This window comes from Magallana gigas, chromosome 3, assembly GCF_963853765.1.
Source record: "Magallana gigas chromosome 3, xbMagGiga1.1, whole genome shotgun sequence".
Taxonomy (NCBI): Eukaryota; Metazoa; Mollusca; class Bivalvia; order Ostreida; family Ostreidae; genus Magallana; species Magallana gigas.
Genome location: NC_088855.1, coordinates 30,301,612 through 30,329,510, shown reverse-complemented (window position 1 = coordinate 30,329,510; position 27,899 = coordinate 30,301,612). Strand labels below are relative to the sequence as shown.

Sequence of the window (27,899 nt, the reverse complement as noted above, 5' to 3'; positions counted from 1 at the left end):
ATATTGATCTCTATATTTTTTTTTGGTTATAAAATCACTACAACAAACAAAATGTATAAAATTAATTTATTCATATACATGTATCTATATTTATAATACAAGGGCATCAAAATATGCCTTCCAAACAAATTTCGTAATTCACACACAACATACACATCTAAAACGTTCGTATAGAATCCTAGATCAGATCCCAATCCGGATCAAATCTCCCATCCTTACAAAATGAAGCATCTCTTCTTCCATAAGTCCAAACAAACACAAATATGATGATGGAATAAAAATGTTGATTGTATAAATGAATGATCATGTGGCCACAGGCATAACTTTTAAATGTTTCCGTCAGACGAGAAGTCAAAGTTTTTCTGGCAAAAATGAACAGATTTAAATATTGAATATTAATGATGTGAGGCGAACTTCTCTTCTCCGATACCTGCTAGGAGATGTAGAGTCGGTGATAGTCGTTGGCGCCGAATCCGCCGTTACACTTGGGACACTTCCTTTGCCTAGTCTCGTAGCGAGTCTTTAGACACTCAAGACAGAACACATGGAAACACTTTGTCAGTACCGCGTCCTTCTTGTTCACTTTGCAGGACGGACAAGTCAACTGCTCCTGTGGAGAAAATAAAACAAGTTTTATTGATGAAGATTTGTTGTCTTTTAATCTTGCATGGATCTAGAGGGCGGGTCAAGGGAAGAAATTCAATAGAATGCTAACCACACTATTAATCATTCAACAGCATGTTACACTTGCAAGTCCTTCAAAAGGGTATGTTCCATCACACGAAAACTAAACTAATTAATGCTTAAAAGAAATATGTTGTTGATTGCCTTGAAACATTACCATTACCGATAATGCCAAAGCAGTCACTTGTCTATTACTCTGGAAGCCAAATGCAAATGCACATTTTTTCTTGTGATTTAACACTTTAATATTTGTACAACACTATATAAATAGTGCCTGTTTGGGAGGGTAACAGTTGAAATTGACACCCCTCGAAAACCATTGTCAACCGACGCGAAGCGGAGGTTGACAATGGTTTTCGAGGGGTGTCAATTTCAACTGTTATCCTCCCAAACAGGCACTATTTATTTTGTTATACTGAATGTCTTAATTTTTAAGAAAATTTTACTGCTTTCATATAGGAATAACGTGAATTCTACAGCGAACCATACGCGCATAATTTTCGCGCATGTAACAATTTTTAATGTTACCTGTTGCTAAGTGCGTTTCTAACGCTAAGGGTAATAGAAAGGATTATGAACTGCGTCTTAACCAATCAGATTTCAGTATTTAACATGAAAGTATAACAAAATGAAATATGGTTTGTTTTATAAACAAAATTTCCACTTTGTCTTAAACATAGATGTATAGACTGGGGTGTTAGGACTATGTTGTACTGTAGATGAAAGGAATTACAAGCTATAACAAGTCCACATAATACCTGATTTTGCTGATTTTTATATGATCTCAGGATACAACCTTTTGCCTTCATATTTCCTAAACATAGGAGTTCTACAAAATCATTCGCATCTAACATTTCTCCAGAACATGTTTACTTTATTCTGCAATTCATCATTGGTACACTGGTTTGAGGCTACTTATTTTAAAACACAAGACTACGCAAGATCTCTTAAACAAATGTGTGAGACATTAAATTACTAGATCAGGCTCACAAATATTTCCTGGGATAAGGTTCTCACAGACCTTGTGAAATTTATTGTCCTAGAATTCAAATTAAAGATAAGCATACAGGCACAGCAAATATCAATCAAGGAAACTCCTCAGACCTTTAACTCAACTTACCGGTACTAACAGGTATCAATCTAATTCAAACCATCATCCCTCGTATAACTCAGACAGTAAAAAAATACAACACCTATGACACAGAAATAAACGTCAAACAAGAAGTCCCCACTGACCTTATACTCGGCTATCTCTGCCATCAGTACTTCATCGGCAGCTCCCGCCATCTCAATTTTCTTGCTTCTCTCCAACTTTCTCTGAAGTTTAGCTATCTCCTCCTGATGAAAGACGAACAGATATGTTTTGTTTACCAGGGTATATTGTTTACCATTTTCATTACACATGTCATCATTCAATACCTATAATTCTTTAATATCATAAGTGCACGTCCATGTAATAAAGAAGAACTACATGCGCCAATGAAGAATTGATATATTGCCACACAGGCAGCTCAATTTTCATGGATTTCATCAATAACCCTCACCCAAAACGTTACATCCATCCCTATGCAATTTAGAAACAGTGTTTTTTTTTAGTTTTCATTCAAGCTTATTGATGAAAAAACATTCCAACATAGGCAAAAATATGAAAATTAACAATCCCAGAAAATTGACCACAAAATCAAATGATTCTAAAGTTCAATTTTCTTGAGATTCTTTTTTCAATTTACATGACAATTGCCTAGGTGAAACATGTATTGTAATGCTTTTAAAAAAACGAAGTCACTCATTATTTCCTTAATACATCAATCAATAAATGTCAATCATTGTCGCGCACCTCAAACATAACTTCAATTTTTTCTGAATATCAAGGTCTATAATACTTAAAGTTGGGGTCAAATATGTACATGTAAATCAGTACCAAACATTGCATTGCTTATATAACAAATTTACCTGCATGCGTTTATATTTGAAAGATTCCTGCTCCAGAGCACCTGTTTTTTCAGCTACCGAGACTTGAGCCTCTTTGAGTTGGGCTTGGTATTTGTCAAGGTGAAGTTTTAGATCAGCCGCTGTTTGCGAGCTCTCCACAGCTTTCCTTTTGTGCATCTCCATTGCTTGCTGTGTTAACCTACAGAAAAGTCATACTAATGTTTGAAGTGTTAACAACACAATGGCTTAGATAAATAATTTCACTAACATCATACAATAACATTTGAAGCACACATACAGTTTAAGAAATTGATCGATAAGAAATGACCATGCAAAAGATTATCATTCTACACTATGCATTATTTATGACCACACTGATTATAGATGGGAGTTGTTGATTTGTTGACTTTATCATGATGAAAAATGCATAGTTTTTCGAAAACTCCCATCTATAATCAGTGTGGTCATGAATCATGATGTGCAATTGATACTGTAGGAACAGGACCAGGACCTATTTCAAAATGTTTAATACATTTACATCGAAGTACTTTGATCATAAGTGCATTCTTCTGACTGAGTGTCAGGCTTGAAAGTTCTTACCCTAGCTCCTTCTCCATGGTGGTGACAGTGTTCTGCAGGATCTGCTCTTTCTCCTCCAGCTTGCGTACAACCAGATTCTGGGCCTCCACCTGAGACTGCAGGGTCGCCACCTGGTCCGCCAAAACTTCCTTCTCCTCCCTCAGCAACTTCTGGATCTGGTTGGCTTTTATTCTCTGTGTATTCAACAGAACATGTATCTTATGATATTGCTTCTGAGAGATGTCAAAACTTATGTAGAATCCGTATTCAGCTACTTTTACTTACTTAAATTTCATACATTAATTATAATTTGACAGGTTAAGCCTTGTGCAAAAGCCAAATGTGTTTTTAATTTAATTCTTCAAGGAACAAGCTTCAGAAGCTTCATATAAAGTAATAAAAGCTCTAAAAGTTTGCACAATTTTCTTCATACCGGCAGAGTCCCATTAGTTTAGGAGTAAAATCAAATATCAGCTGCTTCATTACCTCTGACATGAGTTTAAAATTAGCATCATCCTTCTCCTTCAGCTGCTGAAGAAGCCTCATGTTCTGTTCCTGCATGTCCTCAAAAGCCTGACCCGTTACTTCCATCTCACTCAGTAGGGCTTCTTCTCTCTGAAATACAGCATTGCTATTGCTATAAATATATTGATCTTAAATTCTGTGAGTAATGCTATGATTTTGAATTATGTGCACACTCCTTCATGTCAGACTCTATTCTCCATAGAATACTGGTACTCTCCTTTTACAGAATCGGCACTCTACTTATTCACAATTACAAGTTCAGGTAGGTGTCCTTCTATGAAATTGCTATTAAGCACATCTCTCAATTTTTGATATGAAAAATTGCCTTGACAAATTCAATTTACAGTTTGTACAAAATCTTCTTCAAAGTACATCAACTTAAATTTTATTTTGAATTATGTGCACACTCCTTCATGTCAGACTCTATTCTCCATAGAATACTGGTACTCTCCTTTTACAGAATCGGCACTCTACTAATTCACAATTACAAGTTCAGGTAGGTGTCCTTCTATGAAATTGCTATTAAGCACATCTCTCAATTTTTGATATGAAAAATTGCCTTGACAAATTCAATTTACAGTTTGTACAAAATCTTCTTTAAAGTACATCAACTTAAATTTTATTCCCAGTTTCAATATTATCTTTTTAACGGAGCTGAGCATGATTTCATTTGTATAATAACCACCATAAATATACCTGTTTTTGTGTAGCTAGGTTTTTGGACAGCTCAGATATTTTCTCTTCCATTTTGCTGATCTTCTTGATGGCATCTTCCTCCGCAAGCTTCCTCTTCTCCTTTCTCTCATTCTCCTGCATTCTCTTGATCTGCGCTTTGAGTTCATCAATTTCTTGTCGAAATTTCTTTTCACAAGCCATTAACTGAAATCACCCAAAGAAAAAATAAAACAGTTATAATACAATACCCTTCAGTGCTAATAAACATGTACATGAACTAACATGAAAACGACTACCTGGTATTTAAAAAAATGCAGTCTTATAAGGCCAACTTTAAAAATTCTTTGGTTTAGAATTGCTACCTGGAGGTTTCTAGACCAAGGAGGTAGGGAGGAATTTTTTTGTTTGTTTTTCAAACCTGAAGTTTCATCAATCAAAAATTGGTAAAAAATAGAAATCTCCATATTGATAAAAAGAGCTTTAACTTTTGCTAATAAAAAATGTTTCAAATAGGTGGGAGGCAATTCAAAACAAGGATATTATTTTAGCCTTTACCAAAGTCGCTAATTGCCATGTGTTGTAACACACTCAAAATAAGGTCTCTTATTTTCATGTGGTTTTTTTTTTTGGAAGTTATCAGATACAAAATACATGTACACACCTGGACTTTATCTCTCTGTTCCTTTGGAGCACTCTTGTACATATCCAGTAACAGTTTCAGCTCCTTCTGACTGGCCTGCGACTGTCTGAATTATTGGGAAAGAACTTGTCAGTATGCTTTAGAATATTATGATATATCCACATATAATAAATCTATACAGTAGTAACCCTAATAATCTAATAAAAAAAATTTCCCATAGAAATAAAAATTTTTTTTTAGTTTAAATACATAGCTGTTCTTTAATTAATTTGCAGAAAAAGATCAAAATAACATTGTCAGTAAATATTGATATTGTGTTTAAAGTTTTGATGATTTTCCCTTTTTCTTCATTTACATGTAACAACTTCTAAGTTTTCAAAAGTTTTGAAGGCATAAAATGAGTATTATCTCATTTTGTAACTTTCAAAGTACATTCCTGTGTACATCTTCGGTTTCTTCACCTTCTTACTTTTACATGCAATTATTGATTCAGTCCCTGTCCAAATCATTGTAGCATAAAACAAATGAACATCAGAAAATATAAATAGAAAATCATTTTTCTTCCACTTTTGAGAATTAAGAAGGCTGAATGGTGTGGCCATTTTTGGACTAAAATGATCTCCTTGAGAAGAAAAGCTCTGAATCCAGATAAAGGAAAGTAAAAGTTAAAACTAAAATTATATGGAATTTTCTTTACCAGAGAATAGTTTACAGCTAGAAAAATCATAGATAAAATTAAATTAAAATTTTAAGGTAGATCTGATGACTGCGCAGCCTTCTTAAAATCTATACAATGTAGAATTTAAAAAAATCAAAATGCATTCAGCTGTTCACACCATACCTTTTATAAAACCTAATAAAGAAATGTTTATCAACCAACACAGATTAGAATTTGTAAATCAATTAAAAGTTTCTTTCATATACATGTATGTGCTGACATAAATGTATGAAACACTGGAATATCATATACTATGGTTTCTTCAATACATCTGAAAGATCCAATTTTCATTAACTTCTTTGTCAAATTCAAGAACTCATAGAAATAAGACATGCAATTACAAATTGTATTGGCAATACATTGTACCAATGTCCACAAATTTAAGTATCCCCAAATTTGTGAATTTTTTTAAATTCCATAAATATTAATGAAACCAAGGTGTATCAAATGAATGTACTCTGTATCTTCAGTATGAGTGCTTCTTCAAGGCCTTAGTGGATTTATGTTTACACTATATAATATGCAGATTTATGCTGTATATAAACTTAATGTAAAAAGACTTCTACAATTGAAATATTCAAGATTGATTCAATATGCAATGTACAGAAATAGAATACAATACATGTAATCCAACCATTTTCATACATTTCATCCATGGATATACACAATATCACAGATAAATCTCAACTTACTTTAACTGAGCTCTCAATTCCTTGATGACCTCCATGTCTGTTTTGCCTTTTTCTCTGTAATCAAACTCCTCTTTCTCCTCCTCCTTCCCGAGGTCCCCCTCAGTCTTCATGCCTGGGTGGGGCGGTGAGGGGGCTGACTGGGTGGGGGTGGAGGTCCCTGGCTCCCCTCCCCCTCCTGATCCCCCACTCTCACCCTGATCACTCCCCCCTGCAGGATTTTCGGTCTGTTCTGGCTTCTCCTCAGGTTTGAATCCTTCTGCCTTCATCTAGTTCAGAATGAAATAGGTTGTCTCCTCATCAACTTATCCACAATCTTTTTATGCAAAAGTTATTGCTTGTAGACATAAATAGCCCTAAGGGTATGTTACTTCACACTTTTTACCCTCTCAAACATTTGGAAAGAGTCATCAAAAACACATAAAAAAGCGATTTTTTTCTTTCACAAAAAGATCCCTGTCAGTTTTTTTGTAAATCTATTTGCATTAACAGACCTTGTTCATATCTGCCTGAATTTCCCGAGCTCTTCTTCTGGAGCGACTAGCCTCCGCTTTCAACTGCTGGTTATGTTTCTGTAGACTCTGGATCAGGCTTCTCATTTCATGGTTTATTGGAGCTAATAGAACATGTAACATGCAACTATCTTTGTCATCATAAAATAATCAGCAAAATATATTTCAATGAATTGTATTCTTGAACACCAGTCATTCTGGTTATGGACACTAACCTGTCTGTTCATTCTGAGCCAGTGTTCGCTCAAACTCGATCCTCAGCATTTCATACTCTCTCCTGACCTGAGCCAGATTGTCTTCCAGTTGTAAGCACTCTGACCTCAGCTTTTTCTGAGTCTCAAGTTCATCACACTATCAAACATAAAACATTCTCTAAATATATTTCTTTTTAAGCATCTAGCATTTCTTTTAACATTACACATCTGCAACATCATAGAGTTTATTCACAATTAAAATGCAGTCCATATGAAGATTAGTACATGTATTAAAACAATTACTTCAAGTTGCTCCAGATGCCTGAGATGTGTGTTTTTGCTGGTCTGGAGTAAGTTCCGGGTGTCATCCAGCTGTGTCCGGATCTGCATGCTGTCATTGTACAGCACAGAGAACTGGGACTGCAGGCATTTGTACTCTGTGCTGTCCACGATTATATGTTCTGGCAGGTGTTGAAGCTACAAACACAATATGGCTAGCCCAATATTGACCAAAAAAATGATAGAGCCTTTTCAGTAAGACTTTCAGTTTGATGTAACTTTCTAGTTTATGCAGAAATTGTTCTTTTATCCCAATACAATGATGTATGATGCATGTAACTTACATCGGTTTTAAGTTTTTCTATCTCAGTTAAAGCCTCTTGATGATCTTTGCTGAGTTTCTCTAGCTCCGTCAGTCGATTCGTGGCCAGCTCTTTTTGTTCTTCTAGCTCGTACATCATCTCATCAAACTATAAACAGCAAATTACAAAATCAATTTACTATTGTACATAAAATACAATATTATCAGACAAAAGAATCAACAGTTTGATACATGTACAGTAACAATCAGACCCAACTGATGAGAAAACACCAGATTCTGATATTTTTTGTAACATTTTAAGTATTATCTGTTAGGCGAATGAAAATATAGCTAGTTTCGAATTAGAATCTTCATGCACCTTTGAAATAATTAAAATAAAAATATCAACAAATGAGTTAGGAAAGGGCTTACAAACAATGTCCAAAGAGGGACTTATGCCAATATATGATAATTTACCTTGCTTTTGGCTACACCTGTAACACCTTTGCCAGAGCCGTCGTGCACCACAGTAGTGTCCTCAAAGCTCTTCAGTTTCTGCAGGGCATCATTTAGATGTCTGTCCAGCTTATCCACCTGTTGACTGGCACAGCCGTGGTAATACTCAAGGTCATCCATTTTGTTCTTCAATTCCGCAATCTCCGTTTCTGCAGCTGTCAATTTATCCTGCAACTCAGCGACCTGTAAAAAATAACATCAGCATTGCATTATACCCACTAGTACTATTTAAAAGTGTTATAATATATGTTTTTTTTATTACACGTTTGCACCAATATGCAGTGGATAACCAATGCAATAAGTTTAACATATTACATTGTGATGACGTCACACTGGATATTTACGCAATACTGTTGAAATGCTATTAGGATCTATGTTTTATCAAAACCCTATAAAATAGGAATGCTCACATTAAAACCCAACAAAATACGTGATAAAAAGAATCTCTCTTGATATGTGATGGTAAATGATTTTTGTCCACTTATCTGTGTGAGTTCTCATCAAGACTCTCGGATAGAAAACACATTATGAGTAGGAAAAATGGTTGCAATATTTGGATAAAAATCTTATACTCTGACAGATATAATATTTTTTTTGCAATGTACAATAACCTCAAGTGTGTGCTCATGATGTCTCTGGTGTAGATAGGTGGCAGTGTTGTGCAGGCGACGATTCTCTCGCTGAAGCTCTGCCAGTTCTTCCTTTACAATCCCCTGGAGAGACAGGATTTCTGGCTTTTCTTCAGAGGGCTCCTCTTCCTTCACTGAGACTTTGGTCTCAGTTTCTGAGGTTTCTTCTTCTTTCTTGACTTCAGTTTTCTCAGTTTCTAATAGAGAAAACATTGAAATTGATAACTGTCACATGTGTATATTAAATGCAAATACCTAATAAATGTAGCAGTGCACCGTATATCATATATTAATGGAAAAAAAACCTGTCCATTTTATCACTGTGTTTACAATTCTTGAAGAAGTGTCTCAAGTGTTTAAAATTGGAAATAAAGAATTTATTTATACCCTCTGGAGATTTTTTCTCCAGCTCTTCTTTGATATGTTTTTATTTAACAGTTAAACTAAATTTTCAAGCTTATGCAAAGTGTTTGGTAATTTGTAAAACATTTATCCATACCCTCAGTTTTTTCCTCTGGCTCAGTTTTGATCTCTTTATCCTCTTCGGTCTTGATTGACTTTTCTCCCGCCTCTTCCTCGACTTCCTTCTTCTCATCCACCTCCATCTTAACATCGCTGGGTTCTTTTTTGATTGAGGTTGCCGAGAGATTCAGCCCCTCCACCTCTTGATTGACCTTTTCCTGGATGCCTTTGTTGAGCTTTTCGTTTCTCTGTAACAGTCTATCAAATGCCTGCAGTAACTTACCAATGGCACGCTTAGAGAATTCCACTCTCTGCCCAAGTTTTTGCTCTAACTCTTGTTTATCCCATGTTGACAAAAGAGTCAAAAATGCTTTTGTTTCATCACTTTCATCTACAAAATAACAAAAAAATCAATTGAATTGTTCAGTAAAACTGTTGGAATACTTTACTGCAAATGAACAATATTTGGATTCTACCAGTTGAATAAAGCAGTAGAACATATCACCCACTCACTTTTAGTCTCTATTTCATCTGCTGTTTCTGCATCAAATCTTTGCAAAAGAAGTCTTATATCATCATCAAGCTAAAAAAAGAAAAACAAAAAACAATTCATTACTTGTTTATTCATTTTATATTTTTTAAAAACCATTTCAGTTTCACAGATTAAAATCATATTGATTGAATATCAATTTGCAAACAGACAATAGACTGACCTGATTCCAGTAACGATTGACGATCATGAGGACAGCATCGTCTGTCCTCTGTCGATTCTCCAGCTGGTCAATACGTCGCTTCAGCTCATCCTCAGCTCTCTTTCGCTGTTCCACTCTTTCAGCCAGCTTTTTATTTTGAAATCTCAAAACTTTCATATCAAGCTCTTCCTACAAGCATTTTAAGAAAACAAATTAATGAAATAGTACAAGAAAGAAAACTCAACATATCGATTCAGAAATAGATAAACCAGGACAAACATTTCAATGCTTTTTACATGTTTGTTACACTTACAAGATTTCCAATGGTGCCAATCCGCACTGGTTCAAATCTGGTTAATAATTTCTTTGCTGGGGGTCCAGAGCTGGAGCCCCCACCCTGATCCTCAGCAGGACGCTTGGATGACATCCTGGATTTCTGCAAGAAAATAATGATTCGTAATATAAGATTTTTGACACTGTGTCATCAACTGTCTTTTATTCTAGAAAAGTAAACTTCACAACTCTGGAAAGACAGGTTTTAAAAAAAATAATACTTAATTATAAAATCATAATAATTACAGCACAAAATTTCATTTATTAAATAAGTTGATACCCAAATCCTAAACGGTTGAATATTTTAAAGTAACATCTTTGAAGAAATTAGTTATAAAGTCTAACTTGTACTTTCCTCATTCTGGCTATTTATTTATTGACGTTAGTCTTACTATGACGTATGCAACATTCTTTATACGATATAAAATAATTTTTTAGCCAATGAGAAAGTACATAACAACCAGAATTAAGTTATTGTAATTTGATTACAAATGCAAATATGACTTTCAGCTTAAATTAATACATCTTATTAGTTTTTATATTCATGTAAATTGAACTTCTTATTGTGATTGTTATATTTCTAATTGCATTCGAACTATAATCTGCAGGCTAAAGAATTTCTTAAAAACACCACAGGAGTCTGTTTTTAATGCAAGATCCATTATAATGTGATTTCTGCTCTGCTTACAATCAAAAAGTTTTGATTCTATTTTTGATTACTACCCATTTCAGACTTTTCCCCACACTGATAACTTATTATTGACTCTAAAAACCCTATTAGCGTGTTGATATATTAATCAGTGGGGCACAGATGCTTGTGAAGAAAAAGAAAATGTGGGTACCTCAAAAAATTACATGGGTGGAAGTCATCTTGGATACCGCCTCCTTCATCAGCTAATTTCTCATTTAAAACATTAAACTAGACATATGGGCTGATTCGCATTCTTTGATATATTAACTCTGTTTTAGTTATTTTTTACACCAAGATTAATAAACTTGTTGATTACTTGTGTTTTCAAAATCGACAACTCCTTGGCTTCTGCAAAAAGCGAAAGTACAGCACGTGAAATCTCTTGCCATACGATTTGTTCTGGGAAGAGCTAAGGAGTTGTAGATTTCGGATGTCCATGCAAGAAAAAGAGAACATTTATTGAATGAGATGTTAAATAGAGTTAAACTGGAGGTGAGGTCTTAAAGAAGAATCAGTTATAAAGGAATATGAATCGGCGCAAGTTTCTAGTTTACATTTTCAAAGAGAAATCAGCTGATGAAGCGAGGCGGTATCCAAGGTTGCATCCTCCCTTATTATTTTTCCTTCGAGGTCCCCACTTTTAAATTTTTTTTTTTTTCTACACAAGCCTATGTGAGTGGAGGTGATGATTCAATGCTTATGTTTTAGGATTTTCACTATGCAAAAACACTTTCATATCAACTTGAATTTGGAAAGATTATTCTCTCTAATGTTAAACTGTATTCTTATCTTGGAGTTTAAAACTTTTTCAGAGACGTGTAGAATATTTTTCCATTTATGTCTTATGTTGAGAACTTCTTACTCATGTGCATGGCCATAGAAAGTTGCATATCCATATGTAAGATCATGCATAAATATATATGACAACATAGACGCTAAATTTTATGGTTTTAGGTCTTGTGTTAAAATTGATTACAATAGATAAAGGATTATTCAACATATTTATATAAACAAGAACAGCTCTAATCTGGAATGTGTTACAGGCAATTGCCTTACTAAAAATATATTCATAATGCATCAATATAAACATAAAATGCAAACATACAAGAAATTTTCCCCGCTTTTGATCACTGCGCTTCCATCTTGAACTTGCCCGGATGAAAAAAATTGGTCTTCGGTACCCGTCGGATATTTAGGAAAAGGAAACGAGCAAAAATTTAGAGGAAACCCGAATAAACATAACTTGGATGAAAATGACAGTCACATGAAATACACAAATATTGGATATAAGATGACAGAGGTTGATGAGTTAGATGTTAACCCCCTTTTTAGGGCATTGCAGGTAATTTAGGTTTTATAACACAATTTTGATGCGTAAAATGTCGAGAAGGAGAAGGCCGTGTAGCTCACGTTTTAGCATCAAATGTGATGTGACACTGTCGGACACTTGTACCTGTGTACACATATATATATGTACTAACGTTATACAAATCACATGCACAGACAGTCGGTATGGTAAATTCGAAATCTTAGCCACTTATAATCAAGACAATGTCTACTTAAGTTTATTACTGGTATTGTAATGACAATTAAGAGCATGTGAAGAATTGATAGTGTCAGTACACCTCCACTCCAACTTTTTTTTGTGTGAAGCAGAATATACAGTTGTGATGGACACTGTTCTAAGGGTTTTGAGTGATTCATCCAAGGGGGGGGGGGGGGGTCTAACTTATACTGGTATATATATTGGTCCTTGACTTAACGTGATGAAATAGTGAGGAGTTGGATTTATTTAGATGTTTTAGATAGTTTGAATTTAAGTCATATATGCATTACAGACTTCAATGAATAGACCACATTTTAAATCAAAAAATGTGTATATATTCAGATTCTAGTATCATGGATTATTGATCTGAATCTGTTACTTTTTGCAGAAAGAATACCTGGGATTGTATGAAAAAGCACAGGAGAATTGTTACATTGTGTGTATTCCACAGACTTCCTCTTTGGCAAATATTACAGTCACAAGGAAACTAGCTGGTATGCTCCGACTCATCCACTGTTATGTAATGTGATATGATGGTACTATGAATTTTATAGTCTCTTGATGAGGTCATTAATACTTCATGTACATGTACTTGTTATATAGACCTTTTGAGAGTACTGTTATTATTATTACTAATTATACTAACAGAAGAAGATATATTTTCAGTTGCTAGATTTTGTCACATTATAATGATAATACTTTACTCTGTCCCAGATTGTATTTAAGGGGTGGGTCCTTGATAATTTGTAAGGTAGCCCTCATAGAATTTTATGAGTGTGATGGTTGTAAAATAATTTAGACGCATTTATGAGACTGAATGAAGAGTAAATAAGCCTACAACTCTTTGCTACCTCTTTTCACATCAATTGAAAATTTCATATAAAATTTACTGTTTCTAGGTTAATGTTGATACTGGTACATGTACTGTTCATTTCAGCAGTGTGCAAAAGGTGTTCTTTGCATGTCATAGGGAAAAATAGATACCGTGGAATCATTTTAATTCATGGGGGTCAATTTTCGTGGATTTTGGGTTTTTTGCTTATTTGTGGGAATTTCATGGATGTATCGGTTTTCAGTTTCAGTAAAAGAAGTAACTCTCTCAATAGTATTCGTCAAGGATGTAAATTTGTGGGTTGGGGGGGGGGGGGGGGGGCTACTCATGAATACCAAGAAAAATGAGCAAACACGAATTCTGATGATTCTACAGTAGGCTATAGAATACAATGAGTGAGATAATTAACATGAGATAAATTATTTACCCCAAGGGATCTTGTAATAGGTTCAAATAAATGGAGTATCATGATGTGAAAAAAATCTATTCAATTTTCAGTGAAAACAATCAATCATAAATTACTCAACAGATATTGAGAGTATCTAATTTGAATTACAGAAACTCATATTCTGAAGCCATCACCATACTTTAAAAGGTAAGATTTTTCTATGGGCAAGTGTTGAAAACAAAACTTTCACCAGACAGAACATCAAAGTGAGGAATTCCTTTGATCTGAGCAAAAAGTGTTTTCTAAATACATGTACCGACTACCGGTATATTCAGAAAGATCAACTTGAACAAAAATTGATATGCCAGTAATTAATTTTAGTGTTCATGTACTAACTAAATTTCTATTACCGGTATTCTAGTGTGTATTTTTAAGCAGGAAAAATAAGATTCTTGAGTTATTAAAATTTGTGATACCATTTAAAAGAAAGAAAAAATCCCGAAGTCAGTGAATATTGCCAATCTGGGTACGGGTACTTGACCTTAATATTTTTATTTTTTTTAAGCCAGTACCAAACTCTGGAATCATCTGCCAAAGTGGTGCAGCTGGAAGAGAATGGAAAAGAATTTCAGACAGTGGAAGGTACGCCAACTCATGTTTTTGCTTGTACTTACTAGATAAAAATAGATGAACAAATGAATTGAAAAACAAATAATAAATAAATAGATAAATAAATAGATAAATAAATAAATTATAGATGTAATGGGATAACAAAATATAAATCTCGGTACATGTAATAAGCAATGATAAGACTGATAAGCCTTTGACAATATATTTGTTTGTATCAGGTTTCTCTGAAAAACACGCTGTGAAGATTTTAAATGAAGAGTTGGGGTACAATCAGGTAAATAAAAAAATGTCAAATATGTATATATATATTTTGTTTTCAAATAATCTACATGCTTGCAGGTGTTTTAAATCTTTGAATTAACGAGGCCGGGTCTAATTTTTTCTGCCCTAGATTTTTTAATGAAATTTTTTACATGAATTTCTACTGATATAATTATTATTTTAAGATAAAAAAATAAGACATTTACCACACCGTTTGTTTAAGGGGTCATCTCAAAGTTTGTTAATTTTTAACATAGGACCCGATGGGATTTTGCTTGAAATGTATCAATTTTGCACACTTTTTACATTTTTTTTAGCTCACCTGAGCCAAAGGCTCAAGTGAGCTTTTCTGATCACAATTTGTCCGTTGTCTGTCGTTGTTGTCGTCGTCGTTGTCGTCGTTAACTTTTCACATTTTCATCTTCTTTTCAAGAACCACTAGGAACATAGAGAAAATCTTTAAAAATCTTCTTCTCAAAATCAAGTTTGTTCAAATGAAGGGCCACGTCCTCTTTAAAGGGGAGATAATTGAGAATTATTGAAAATTTGTTGGTATTTTTCAAAAATCTTCTTCTCAAAAACTATTTGGCCTGAAAAGCTAAAACTTGTGTGGAGGCATCCTCAGGTTGTGTAGATTCAAGTTTGTTCAAATCATGGTCCCCGGGGGTAGGGAGGGGCCACAAGAAGGAGATCAAGTTTTACATAGGAATATATAGAGAAAATCTTTAAAAATCTTCTTCTCAAAAACACTTGGGCCACAAAAGCTCAAATTAAAATGGGAGCACCCACAGGTAGTGTAGATTCAAGTTTGTTCAAATCATGGTCCCCGGGGGTATGGTGGGGCCACAATAGGGGGATGAATTTTTACATAGGAATATATAGAGAAAATCTTTAAAAATCTTCTTCTCAAAAACTATTAGGCCAGGAAAGCTCAAATTTGAGTGGAAGCATCCTTAGATAGTGTAGATTCAAGTTCGTTAAAATCATGGTCCCCGGGGGTAGGGTGGGGCCACAATAGGGGGATGAATTTTTACATAGGAATATATAGAGAAAATCTTTAAAAATCTTCATTCAAAAACTATTAGGCCAGAAAGCTCAAATTTGAGTGGAAGCATCCTCAGATAGTGTAGATTCAAGTTTGTTAAAATCATGGTCCCCGGGGGTAGGGTGGGGCCACAATAGGGGGATGAATTTTTACATAGGAATATATAGAGAAAATCTTTAAAAATCTTCTTCTTAAAAACAATTAGGCCAGAAAAAATCAAATTAAAATGGAAGCATCCTCAGGTAGTGTAGATTCAAGTTTGTTCAAATCATAGTCCCTGGGGGTAGGGCGGGGACACAATGGGGGGATCAATTTTTACATAGGAATATATATTAAAAATCTCCTTATCAAAAACTATTAGGCCAGAAAGCTCAAATTTGAATGGAAGCATCCTCAGGTAGTGTAGATTCAAGTTTGTTCAAATTATGATCCCTGGGGGTAGGGTGGGGCCACAATTGGGGGATCAAGATTTACATAGGAATATATAGAGAAAATCTTTAAAAATCTTTTTAAAGACCATTTGGCCAGAAAAGCTTTAACTTGTGTAGAGGCATCCTCGGGTAGTGTAAATTCAAAATCACAGTCCCTAGTGGTAGGGCGGGGGATGTGACGGCGGTTTGAATTTTTACATATATAGAGAAAATCTTTAAAAATATTCTGGGAAAGTTTTTCGGTCCAAAACTCAGTACTTAGTGTGAAAGCACAGGTTATGCAGATATAAGTTTGATGAAACCATGATACCCTAGAGAAAAGTGGGGCAACAAAATGGGGGGGGGGGGGGGAGGGGGTATATAGAAAAATTATCTTACAGGTACAACAACAAAAGGGGCTTGGTATTTACCAAAAGAAAGAGGTGGAAAAAAAATTGGCAGATTTTCAATTTTTTTTAGCAAGATCTACTGTACTTAGTTGTCAAGATATTTTGATACTGTAATGCTAATTTGATCAGAATTAAGGCAATTGTTGCTCAGGTGAGCGATGTGGCCCCTGGGCCTCTTGTTAAACTTCTGCCCTAGAGATTTCTTTTTCTGTTCTACATATTAAAGTTATTGCTAAAAGGCATCAAATGGTCAAATAAAAAAAACCTTTTACCTCCTGGTTTGTTCTAGGGATCTTATCAAAGTTGTTTTTTTCTATACCCAATTTCCCAGTTTGTCAGATAATGGCTATTTTTTATTTGACAAAAATGGAAATGGTGATCTTTATAGCATTATTAAAACATTCAGACATATTTAAGTAATAAATAAATATATAACATCACATATTTAGGGTCATTAATATAAAATACATGGTTTCTGTCTTGAAATATATGAATTAAGCTATATTGAGGCAGGTTAAGAAAACGTGAGAGGGCTAGGCTTGCTGAACCCTCTTCACCTTTTTGACCCGAGCCCAAATATAGCTTATACTTTGAGACATTTATGTTTATTCCACAATATGAAATCAATTTTACGCAGCAAATGAGCTATTTTCAGCAAATTTCGCTGAATATCTGCAGTTGAAACTATCACGCCATGGCGTCAACAACGCAAAAAACAGACGTCACAATACAAATGAAACGCTGCGCGAAAGCGTGCGTACTTGTTCTGTACTCGGCCTCGTTAAGTGATAATATTTGTGTTCATATTTGTAGGATTATAAACCATACAAAATACTTATTTTGGAATGTCCATTTGATCCATCACTAAAGGTAAGATGACACTTCTATCTTGTAATATGACTATGAGTAAGTTATTAATTAAGTGTTTGCATTTTCTAAATGTCAGACTGCATACAATTTCTCAGAATGTGCAATGCCCAATATAAACCAATAAAATGCTCTCATCTGATTGAATGTAAGAATTTTTTTTTGATAACTCTAAGTGGTTAAGAAATAAACAGAAAGTAAAAAAGTTCACCAGGAGGTCACATGACCAAATCCTGTGAAGCCCCTAACTATTTGTTTTTTATACCCCCCGCAAACGAAGTTTGGGGGGGTATATAGGAATCACCTTGTCCGTCCGTACGTCTGTCCGTCCGTCCGTCCGTCCGTCTGTCCATCTGTCTGTTCGATTCGTGTCCGGTCCATATCTTTCTTATGGAGAAACATTAGAAGTTCTTACTTCACACAAAGATTGCTTATGACTTAAGGGTGTGTCATGACCTTGAACCAAGGTCATTCGGGCAAGGTCAAGGTCACTGGCAGAAAAAGTGGAAAATTCGTGTCCGGTCCATATCTTTCTTATGGAGAAACATTAGAAGTTCTTACTTCACACAAAGATTGTTTATGACCTAAGGGTGTGTCATGACCTTGAACCAAGGTCATTCGGGCAAGGTCTAGGTCACTGGCAGAAAAAGTGCAAAATTCGTGTCCGGTCCATATCTTTCTTATGGAGAAACATTAGAAGTTCTTACTTCACACAAAGAATGCTTATGACCTAAGGGTGTGTCATGACCTTGAACCAAGGTCATTCGGGCAAGGTCAAGGTCACCAACAGAAAAAGTGCAAAATTCGTGTCCGGTCCATATCTTTCTTATGGAGAAACATTGGAAGTTTTAACTTCACACAAAGATTGCTTATGACCTAAGGGTGTGTCATGACCTTGAACCAAGGTCATTCGGGCAAGGTCAAGGTCACTGACAGAAAAAAGTGCAAAATTCGTGTCCGGTCCATATCTTTTTAATGGAGAAACATTGGAAGTTCTTACTTCACACAAAGATTGCTTATGATCTAAGGGTGTGTCATGACCTTGACCTAAAGTCATTTGGACAAGGTCAATTTCAATGGCAGAAAAAAAACGCAAAATTCTTGTCCGGTCCATATCTTTCTTCTGGAGAAACATTGGAAGTTCTCAGTTCACACAAAGATTGCTTATAAGATAAGGGTTTGTCATGACCTTGACCCAAGGTCATTTGGGCAAGGCCAAGGTCACTTGCATAAAAGTATAAAACTCGTGTCCAGTCCATATCTTTCTAATGGACAAATTTTGGAAGTTCTTAATTCACATCTAGAATGCTTATAACCTGAGAGTATGTCATGACCTTGACCAAAGGTCAATTGAGGAAGTTCAAGGTCATTGTTAAAAAAAAATCGGGCTCAGTATACCAATAATTCAAAATTGGAAATGTCAGACTGCATACAATTTCTCAGAATGTGCAATGCCCAATATAAACCAATAAAATGCTCTCATCTGATTGAATGTAAGAATTTTTTTTTGATAACTCTAAGTGGTTAAGAAATAAACAGAAAGTAAAAAAGTTCACCAGGATATGAATTTTGTTGGTCACATGACCAAATCCTGTGAAGCCCCTAACTATTTGTTTTTTATACCCCCCGCAAACGAAGTTTGGGGGGGTATATAGGAATCACCTTGTCCGTCCGTACGTCTGTCCGTCTGTCCGTCCGTCCGTCCGTCCGTCTGTCCGTCTGTCTGTTCGATTCGTGTCCGGTCCATATCTTTCTTATGGAGAAACATTAGAAGTTCTTACTTCACACAAAGATTGCTTATGACTTAAGGGTGTGTCATGACCTTGAACCAAGGTCATTCGGGCAAGGTCAAGGTCACTGGCAGAAAAAGTGGAAAATTCGTGTCCGGTCCATATCTTTCTTATGGAGAAACATTAGAAGTTCTTACTTCACACAAAGATTGTTTATGACCTAAGGGTGTATCATGACCTTGAACCAAGGTCATTCGGGCAAGGTCTAGGTCACTGGTAGAAAAAGTGCGAAATTCGTGTCCGGTCCATATCTTTCTTATGGAGAAACATTAGAAGTTCTTACTTCACACAAAGAATGCTTATGACCTAAGGGTGTGTCATGACCTTGAACCAAGGTCATTCGGGCAAGGTCAAGGTCACCAACAGAAAAAGTGCAAAATTCGTGTCCGGTCCATATCTTTCTTATGGAGAAACATTGGAAGTTTTAACTTCACACAAAGATTGCTTATGACCTAAGGGTGTGTCATGACCTTGAACCAAGGTCATTCGGGCAAGGTCAAGGTCACTGACAGAAAAAAGTGCAAAATTCGTGTCCGGTCCATATCTTTTTAATGGAGAAACATTGGAAGTTCTTACTTCACACAAAGATTGCTTATGATCTAAGGGTGTGTCATGACCTTGACCTAAAGTCATTTGGACAAGGTCAATTTCAATGGCAGAAAAAAAACGCAAAATTCTTGTCCGGTCCATATCTTTCTTCTGGAGAAACATTGGAAGTTCTCAGTTCACACAAAGATTGCTTATAAGATAAGGGTTTGTCATGACCTTGACCCAAGGTCATTTGGGCAAGGCCAAGGTCACTTGCATAAAAGTATAAAACTCGTGTCCAGTCCATATCTTTCTAATGGACAAATTTTGGAAGTTCTTAATTCACATCTAGAATGCTTATAACCTGAGAGTATGTCATGACCTTGACCAAAGGTCAATTGAGGAAGTTCAAGGTCATTGTTAAAAAAAAATCGGGCTCAGTATACCAATAATTCAAAATTGGAATTTCGTTGATTCGAGTCATGTTTGTTAACATAAGGATGCAAATGTCCTCATGCATTAACAGTTAACTTGAACTAAAATGGAATTTAAAGAATAGAAATTGGTTTGTGTACTCATATAAGCATTAACAGTTTTAAAAAATAGAGCAGTTGTTATTTATAGAAAATGGACGATGAAATAGATTCATTCAATATTTTCTATAATAGAAAAAATACATGAGTTATGATTTTTCTTAGCGGGGGGTATCAATTGTGAGCTTGCTCACAGTACCTCTAGTTTTATTAGTCTAGGCAGTTTACTGTCAGAAATTTCTTGTTTGTCTAGGTTAAAGCAACAAGGAATGGGACACCGGCCACTACTAATTCTTTCTCTGCTTTTCAAACATACACAGAGTAAGTGCTGCATTAGTACATGTCGATGATGTGTATTATAATTGTTGAATTCTAAACTTTTCTGTTAATGACATGTACTAATCAGAGTTAAATCAACTCTGATGTGATAGCATATCAGAACAACGCATAATCAAAATGAGTATAAAAGTATGTTTTTACAGAGTATTTTTAACTCATATGTCATGCCTTAGTGGTCTGCTACACTTTATGTCTATTTAGTAATTAAACATTACAAAATAATAAATTTTAAAGATATTCATATTTTAGTCCCTGAATTTACACTCTTACCCCAATTAACAGTAAGAGAAAGAGTGATTTGTTTGTTTATAATTTTACAGATCTTGTAACTTCCTAAAATCTTTTGCCGAGTACAAAATGGTAAGAATATTTTGTCATGCTTAATTTTGATGTTTAAAATATCCTATTATTACATGTATTAAAATTTTTGTTAGATTTTTTGTGTGTTTTGAAGTTGGAAAGCATAATTCAGTACAGTTTATTCCCCATTCCCTGACCACTTCTATTGTATGACTACAATAAGGAGAATCTTTAGGAAAAAAAAAAACTAATATTGTGTACAAATATGAGTGGTCACTCGAGAGTGTGGCTTTATTTTGCAGGTTTTACGACAGGTGGATGAGAATCTGAAACAGTTTAATGCTAATTATATGATCCTCAAGGATTACCTCTCTGAAGTCCAGCACAAACTGAAGTCTCTATGCCAGCAAGTTACTCAGGTAATTCTTATTTTACCTGTACATGATTGTATAGATTTGTCTCCATGATTTAGACACTGTAAATAAATTACAGGTGAAATAGCATTTGCCATTCATAGTCAATAAAAGCTTAAATATTATTTCATACTGATGTGTATGTTCCTGTATTTGAAAACATACCATAGGTTAAGGGCACATCTGGTAGATTTTTTCTTGGATTTTTATCAGGTGCAGTGGATGTTTAGATGAAACTTTTATTGAGTGTTTGTGTAAATGTGTGTATATATTTTTATCCACAGGATTGCTTAAAATGTTCTCAGTATGCTAAACAGCAGGATCCCAAATTCAGAGAGACATTAGATTACAGTGTCGAAAGGTGTGTATTCAACTTTCCACTTTTCTCACTTTATAGCTTAAAGCCATTATTGATGTAGAATCATTTACATGTATAACCAAAGAGGACACTTTACGGATTTTGGGGAGTAATTTTGCAGAAAGAAATGATTTTCCTGAATAAACCGTTATTCAACTTAAAAAGTGGGTCACTACACATGAAATTGTGTTGTCGTAAACTCATGGGAAAAGGTACCCACAAATTTCCTGGAATATTGTTTCCCACAAAAAATGTCATAATTTTACTATGTGTGGATTTTCAAATCTGTGGTTTTTGCTTTCAGCTATGTAATGGGTACAGTCCACAGTAAGGTGTTTTCTGTTGTCAAGGAAACATATGAGCGAGATGATAAAGTACTATTTACCAAGAGCAGACAACTCCACAATGTGACGGCAGAGCAGCTAGGGGTCAACAAGAAGATAGCATGTCCTCTTCCTCAAGCGGTTAGTCTTAATTTTATAATTCATAAAAAAAATATGCTGGATTGATTATGGTACATGATATAAATCAGCATTTTATGCACCATTGGAATATTGCTGTTTGTTCAAATCCATAGACATATGAATGTTAAATGTTTTTGACTAATTTTTAAATTTTGTTCAATGAAAGTCTAATGTAAAATCAAAATGTTGATGCATACACTATTGCAAGATGTATTTTATTGAAGGTTGTAGAATTAGCAAATCTGGATGGACTCCGGACGCCACTGGAAAAATTGTTCTGTCTGAAATCAACCATTGTAAGTATTATTTTAGGGAAAGTCATGCAATGATTTTAATTTAGAATAAAAGGGATACTAGAAGATACTCTACGTCTTTGTCTAAAAGTCAAAAATGTTATAAAGTGAGAATGTTTGAATTTATTTGAAGGACAATGCAAGCCAAACCATACAGAATCATTTAGAAGAAAACCGAGTACCTCCTGTATCAACAGCCGCTGAGGAAAGTAAGCAACTTCTCTTACCTAGAACTTAAAGAAATATAAAAGTCTGCTTTTTAATATTGTCTGTTAGTCTGTTATTTATTTATTTATGAAGTTTTTGTTACTATTTTGAACTGTTGGGCTGATCTTTGTACCTTGTAGAATATTCATTCAAACTTGAATAATGTATCTTCAAAATATTAAATTGTTATACATGTAAAAATTATTAAATAATGTGTATCATATTTAAATACAGTATTTTTCTTTGTATTATCATGAATTTGTTTTATTTTATAGACTATTGTTTGACCTCAGATGATCTCATTCCTATATTGGTAAGAATAGGCAATTTATCAAACTTTCCATTTAATAGTGATTGTTGATTTTTTATAAAGTATATGTATTAAAAAAAAGAACTTTAGCACTATCCCATTCCCTTAAAATCATCCCTCTTGTGTAGGATTATAATTGTGGAAAAAGAAATTCTTGAGGTGAAGTTATTAACATGTACTGTAAGAAATTGAACCGTTTCTTAATTTTGCTGTAGGTGACAGTTATTGCCCAGGCCCAGTGTCGATATTTTGCCAGCAACATCCACTACATAGAAACATTCCACTGGGCATCCGAGGCCAACGACAGAGGCAACCTGAGGTGTGTGAAACGTTTATATCGAGCAGAGTAACTCTTTAGTGAAATATTAAAAAGATCTGTGAACAATTTATATTAATAATATTTTGTGTATAGCAAGATGTGTTTTTAATGAAGGTTCTGTGTTGACAAATACCTGTTATCATGGATTGTTTTTCAGTTACTGTTTGGTGACCTTCAAGGCAGCTGTTGAATACATGAAAAACACTTCTTTTGATGAAATGGAGAGACAACCTAGACTCAAGAGAGAGGTAAACACACATGTAAAATGGAAATTGCAAATACTGGTTCAAAAATATATAGCATACAAGTCAGACCACATTTGAATACTGTATACAGGGAAATATTCATCCCCGTTTTATTTTGGTCCCTTTCGCCCTCGTTGTCAGCGGACAAATTTAAAAATTGAGCTAATTCCAATGTCTCAAATTATCTCTCTTTAATCACAACTGGGCAAAATCAAGAAGGGTCGAAACTGTTTGCAAGTGAAGAAGGGCGATAATAACATGGGGCAAAAATAACCCGTTATACAGTATTACTGTATTTATTCCAAAAATGTGTTTAGAATAAAAAAAACAATATTTGTCACTTATTTATAGGCTACATTTATTTCTATCTCATGTTTATAGAAAGTGTGTCAAGTTGTTTTAAGCTATACATTTCTTTTCTTTTCAACAGTGTTGTCACATGTTTGTTTGAATTACAGATAAGTCTAGAGGAGTTGAGGAGAGCCACCAATGGTCCAAATGCAGCTGACCTCAGCAGTCCTGTGAACGGTTCCTCTGTGGTTCAGTTAGGTGCAAGTCACTATGACCGACAGCTGGAGCGAATCTCGCAGATGTTAAAAGAGTCAAATGACGAACTCAGGAAGACAGAGAAAAAGCAGTCCAATCACACTAGCAGTATTTTTGGAGGTAGGTTATTTTGTATCATTATTTATCATATATAATTGTACAAGTACAGATTTATTTATACTTGTATAGATTATAGATGTTGGCAACCTTTGTATTCCAATAATAAAACAAATTATTGATGTACAATTACAATTACATGAATTATCTTCCTTGGCTCTGAACGTTTAGTTTATGCATGAATGTATTTTGTTACCGGTAATTGATGCAGTTTTTTTGTCTTAATGACAATAAAATCTTTTGTTCATGAACATAGTTAATGTACTTGATAAGTATATAGAATTTATTACTGGTAATTGTAATCATAATTTACCTGTTATTGAGAGTTTAGAATATATACCAGGTCATGAAATATTGAATATTGGTAGATCTATAGGTAGTCATCTTTATATTTCTTTATATCAGAGAGTTACGAGAGATTACAAAAGCCAGCAGAAGGGCTCCCAACCAGAAAACAAGACAAGGAAGACTTAGGGTAAGACATTTCAATTTCCCGAAAAACTGTGGAATCATTAAAATTCGTGGAGGGTAACTTTAGTGGATTGGTGAAATTTATATTTTTTATACCTACAAAAGTAGGTATATGACTTTATAACCCGTATTTATTAATTCATGGAGGATTTTAATTCATGGTTGAGAGTTACCCACGAATTCCATGAAGATTGAGCCACCACAAAATCTAATGATTCCACAGTATTAGAAGGTGTATACCATATTTACCTTCAAAATGACTCCACCTTGCCAAATGGGTATAGATTGAGATTTGGTTTGGGGAAAATCTGATCCTTAGTAAAGGGTTTAATTATCTATATCCATGATAGTTAGAGAATTTTTTGTATTTATTTCCAGGGACTTTCTAACCTCCCTACAAAATGACATGTTTGGAATGAACTTTGGTAAACAGAGTTGATGGCCTTTTTCCAGAGACAGTTTGTTTTAGAACTCAATTGGTTTTGAATTGAATGCAATAAGCCAAAGAAGACTTTTTGATATTCATTGCCCAATTTGACTGAGGTTTAATTTATTGAATTGAGGATTTTAGCTATCAAGTGATTATACAGAGAGAAAAAAATGTCCTGACAAGACGTACCTGGGTATGCATGTTTTGATATCCATTTCTCAATTTGACTGAGGTTTAATTTATTGAATTGAGGATTTTAACTATCAATTAGTGATTATACAGAAAAAAATGTCCTGACAAGACTTATTCATGTTCACCAGGTATTAATGTATGATTTAAAGGGACTTGGACACGATTTGACCTCAAATTTTCAAATTTTATTTTTCCATCTTCAATGTTTATACTGATAAATATAGAAGTTTTTAATGCTATATGTAAAAATTTGAAAGTCAGATATAAAGTTATAAGGAAGATACAGAGTTAATAATTCTTTGTTTTGTAAACAAAGCTGAATATTGTCATTTTTTACACATTTGTAGTATTGGTGTAAGTTTCAATCAAATGTATCTTTCTTTTGTTGATACTAGTATTTATGAAGATATTGGGTAAGTTTAAATTGTTTTTTACATGTCATTTTGTCAAAGGAATGGTAAATCTCTGCATTACATATTTTGTAAACAACTATAAGACTCGAGCTTTGTTTACATAACAACCAATTCTTACCTCTGTATCTCGCTTGTAACTTGATTTAACGTTCAATATTTTGGTCAATCATTTAAAATGCACCAGTAAACCATTTTATACAGTAAAATAAAAATAAAATTTTTGATCTCAAATCGTGTCCAAGTCCCTTTAAAATGTGTATCAGGTATTCTGCTGCTAATTAATGCTGCTGTCATTTACATGAATTCTTAGAGGTTGTTAGGCAGCCCCAGTATTTTACAGCAGAAGCCTTCTGATATTTAAATTAATATACTGTATACACGGTTATTTTCTCCCTGTGCTTATTTTGCCCTTCCACAGTTGCAAATAGTTCATCCTGCCTCCAATTCGTCCAAAAATTTATTAAAAATTAACAGTTATTTAAAAATTATTTTGAATTGACCTAGTCTTAAATTATGCCACTGAAAACAAGGGTAAAAAGGTGAAAATAAAATGGGGCGAATATAATGAACACAGTACTCATACTAATGTCTAGTAACTTATTATTTTCAATTACATATATGTATAGCAATTTTAACATGGGCATATTAAAAAATTACAAGTCATTGGGCAAATTTATATGAACTTGGGTCCTTCTGGTCTCTGTGTCATTTGGATGAGGGAAATGAATTTATATCTTCTCATCCAATGATATTTTTATCAGAGGTAAGTTAATTTATTTATAATGCTATGTAATGTGTTATCTTTAGTACAATGGGATAGAATGTGTTTTCCCCTAATCAAGTACATGTATTTATTAACAGTACATGATGTCATTATGTGATATTAAAGGCTCCACTTTATTTAACCGTAAATCTCTGATTTGATAGATATGTTTTCATTCATATGTACATGTATATTAGTACATGTATGATCAATTTTCAGACAGGATTGTATAGGGTAACAGTTTGATCATATATATATATATATATATATATATATATATATATATATATATATATTTATATATATATAAGGAATGAATTTAATTTCTACCTATGTTATACGATATAACATAACTTGGGGCAGTTTACACTTTATAAACCGCGAAGCGATTTATAAAAAAGCGTAAACTGTTCCAAGTTATGTTATACTCGTATAACATAGGTAGAAATTAAATTTATTCCTTATAATTTAATTATATACTATTTAAATTAGATATTAAGGCCCATTAATTAATTAAAAAATGTTAATTTGTACAAAATTTAAACGTAACGTCAAGCGGATTAATACGTTTTGCTGGCGCGTCTTATTGTGGCGTAGGCAAATTATGTTATACGATATATATGAATTTGTTTAGCCAATCAAATGAGGCGTTACAATTAGAATTAAATTTTATATATATATATATATATATATATATATATATATATATATATATATATATATATATATATATATATATATATTTTTTTTTTTTTTTAAAAAGGTATTTATAGTTTTAGAAACGGTATGTTAAATTGATCTTCACCGCCACTAGTATGGTATCAAAAGAATGCGGTGCCTTAGTCCCTAATACTATTTTAATCAAATGGTGAGAATACTTACCATAATTCATAAGAAAATCTTACGGACCAATATTGGTTGTTATTGTACAGTGTCCTTCAATTTATTTGAATTTTTCAAGTATTAGAGAAGCCTGTTTAATCCCTTTTTCTGTCCATTATGATAACAAAATGGCACTGTCGTTTATGACAGTTTGTTCATTCTACAGAAATAATTTTTGAAATGTTGTAAGTTTGTACAGGTTTTACTGTATTTGTAAAAGTACATCAGTACATATCTGCATTCAATATTTTGATCATATATATTGTATATGTAGCAGCTCGGGCTTAAATAAACTCAACAAATGCGATCTGTTCAACTCGCTGAGTTACAGTGAAATTGTTGAGTTTTTTACTAAGTCATTTCTTTTAATTTATTTTAAACATATCTGCAGTTTTCTTTTATTTTTACATCCTAGCTAGCCAAATTTTATATTTAATATGATGTGATATTCTGTGCTAGCATGTGCAAATGTATACTTAATATGTATGATGCAAATGTTCATTGTTAAAGTTATTTCTATTGACCTTAATAAATATCATACTACAA

The 27,899-nt window shown here is 33.9% G+C and overlaps 2 protein-coding genes across 3 annotated transcripts; one reads left to right on the top strand and one right to left on the bottom strand.

The window, feature by feature from the left end:
- Positions 1–51: 51 nt before the first annotated feature.
- LOC105326209 (E3 ubiquitin-protein ligase Bre1) lies at positions 52–12,265 on the bottom strand. 2 transcript variants are annotated; one of them, XM_066079263.1, is made up of 19 exons: positions 12,157–12,265; positions 10,341–10,463; positions 10,049–10,216; positions 9,849–9,918; positions 9,373–9,726; positions 8,856–9,070; positions 8,206–8,427; positions 7,772–7,897; positions 7,452–7,625; positions 7,170–7,305; positions 6,937–7,058; positions 6,446–6,711; positions 5,057–5,141; positions 4,417–4,599; positions 3,682–3,810; positions 3,217–3,389; positions 2,638–2,815; positions 1,921–2,022; positions 52–610 (listed from the first exon to the last, which is right to left on the bottom strand). In XM_066079263.1, the coding sequence occupies exons 2-19, from the start codon at positions 10,452–10,454 to the stop codon at positions 434–436; spliced, it is 2,994 nt and encodes a 997-aa protein (XP_065935335.1). In that variant the 5' UTR covers positions 10,455–10,463; positions 12,157–12,265; the 3' UTR covers positions 52–433. The 2 variants fall into 2 exon arrangements, with proteins under 2 accessions (XP_065935335.1, XP_065935336.1); XM_066079264.1 differs by lacking the exon at positions 12,157–12,265 and adding an exon at positions 11,368–11,477.
- On the top strand, positions 12,240–27,899 carry LOC105326222 (ankyrin repeat domain-containing protein 27). Its single transcript, XM_020066308.3, has 19 exons — positions 12,240–12,393; positions 12,986–13,091; positions 13,988–14,024; positions 14,383–14,459; positions 14,666–14,721; positions 17,387–17,443; positions 20,545–20,612; positions 20,951–20,990; positions 21,233–21,349; positions 21,628–21,704; positions 22,006–22,165; positions 22,390–22,461; positions 22,592–22,667; positions 22,941–22,978; positions 23,191–23,294; positions 23,452–23,542; positions 23,998–24,205; positions 24,608–24,677; positions 25,052–27,899. The coding sequence occupies exons 1-19, from the start codon at positions 12,316–12,318 to the stop codon at positions 25,110–25,112; spliced, it is 1,593 nt and encodes a 530-aa protein (XP_019921867.3). The 5' UTR covers positions 12,240–12,315; the 3' UTR covers positions 25,113–27,899.

Bases quoted from the DNA above. Each gene is read 5' to 3' on its own strand.
- LOC105326209 (XM_066079263.1), bottom strand. From the start codon at position 10,454: ATGTCATCCAAGCGTCCTGCTGAGGATCAGGGTGGGGGCTCCAGCTCT. The intron at 5,142-6,445 runs GTAAGTTGAGAT...CCAATAATTCAG, and splicing joins GAATTGAGAGCTCAGTTAAA to ACAGTCGCAGGCCAGTCAGA. The intron at 2,816-3,216 runs GTAAGAACTTTC...ACTTTTCTGTAG, and splicing joins ACCATGGAGAAGGAGCTAGG to GTTAACACAGCAAGCAATGG.
- LOC105326222 (XM_020066308.3), top strand. From the start codon at position 12,316: ATGAAATACACAAATATTGGATATAAGATGACAGAGGTTGATGAGTTA. The intron at 22,979-23,190 runs GTAAGAATAGGC...ATTTTGCTGTAG, and splicing joins ATGATCTCATTCCTATATTG to GTGACAGTTATTGCCCAGGC. The intron at 24,206-24,607 runs GTAGGTTATTTT...TCTTTATATCAG, and splicing joins CACTAGCAGTATTTTTGGAG to AGAGTTACGAGAGATTACAA.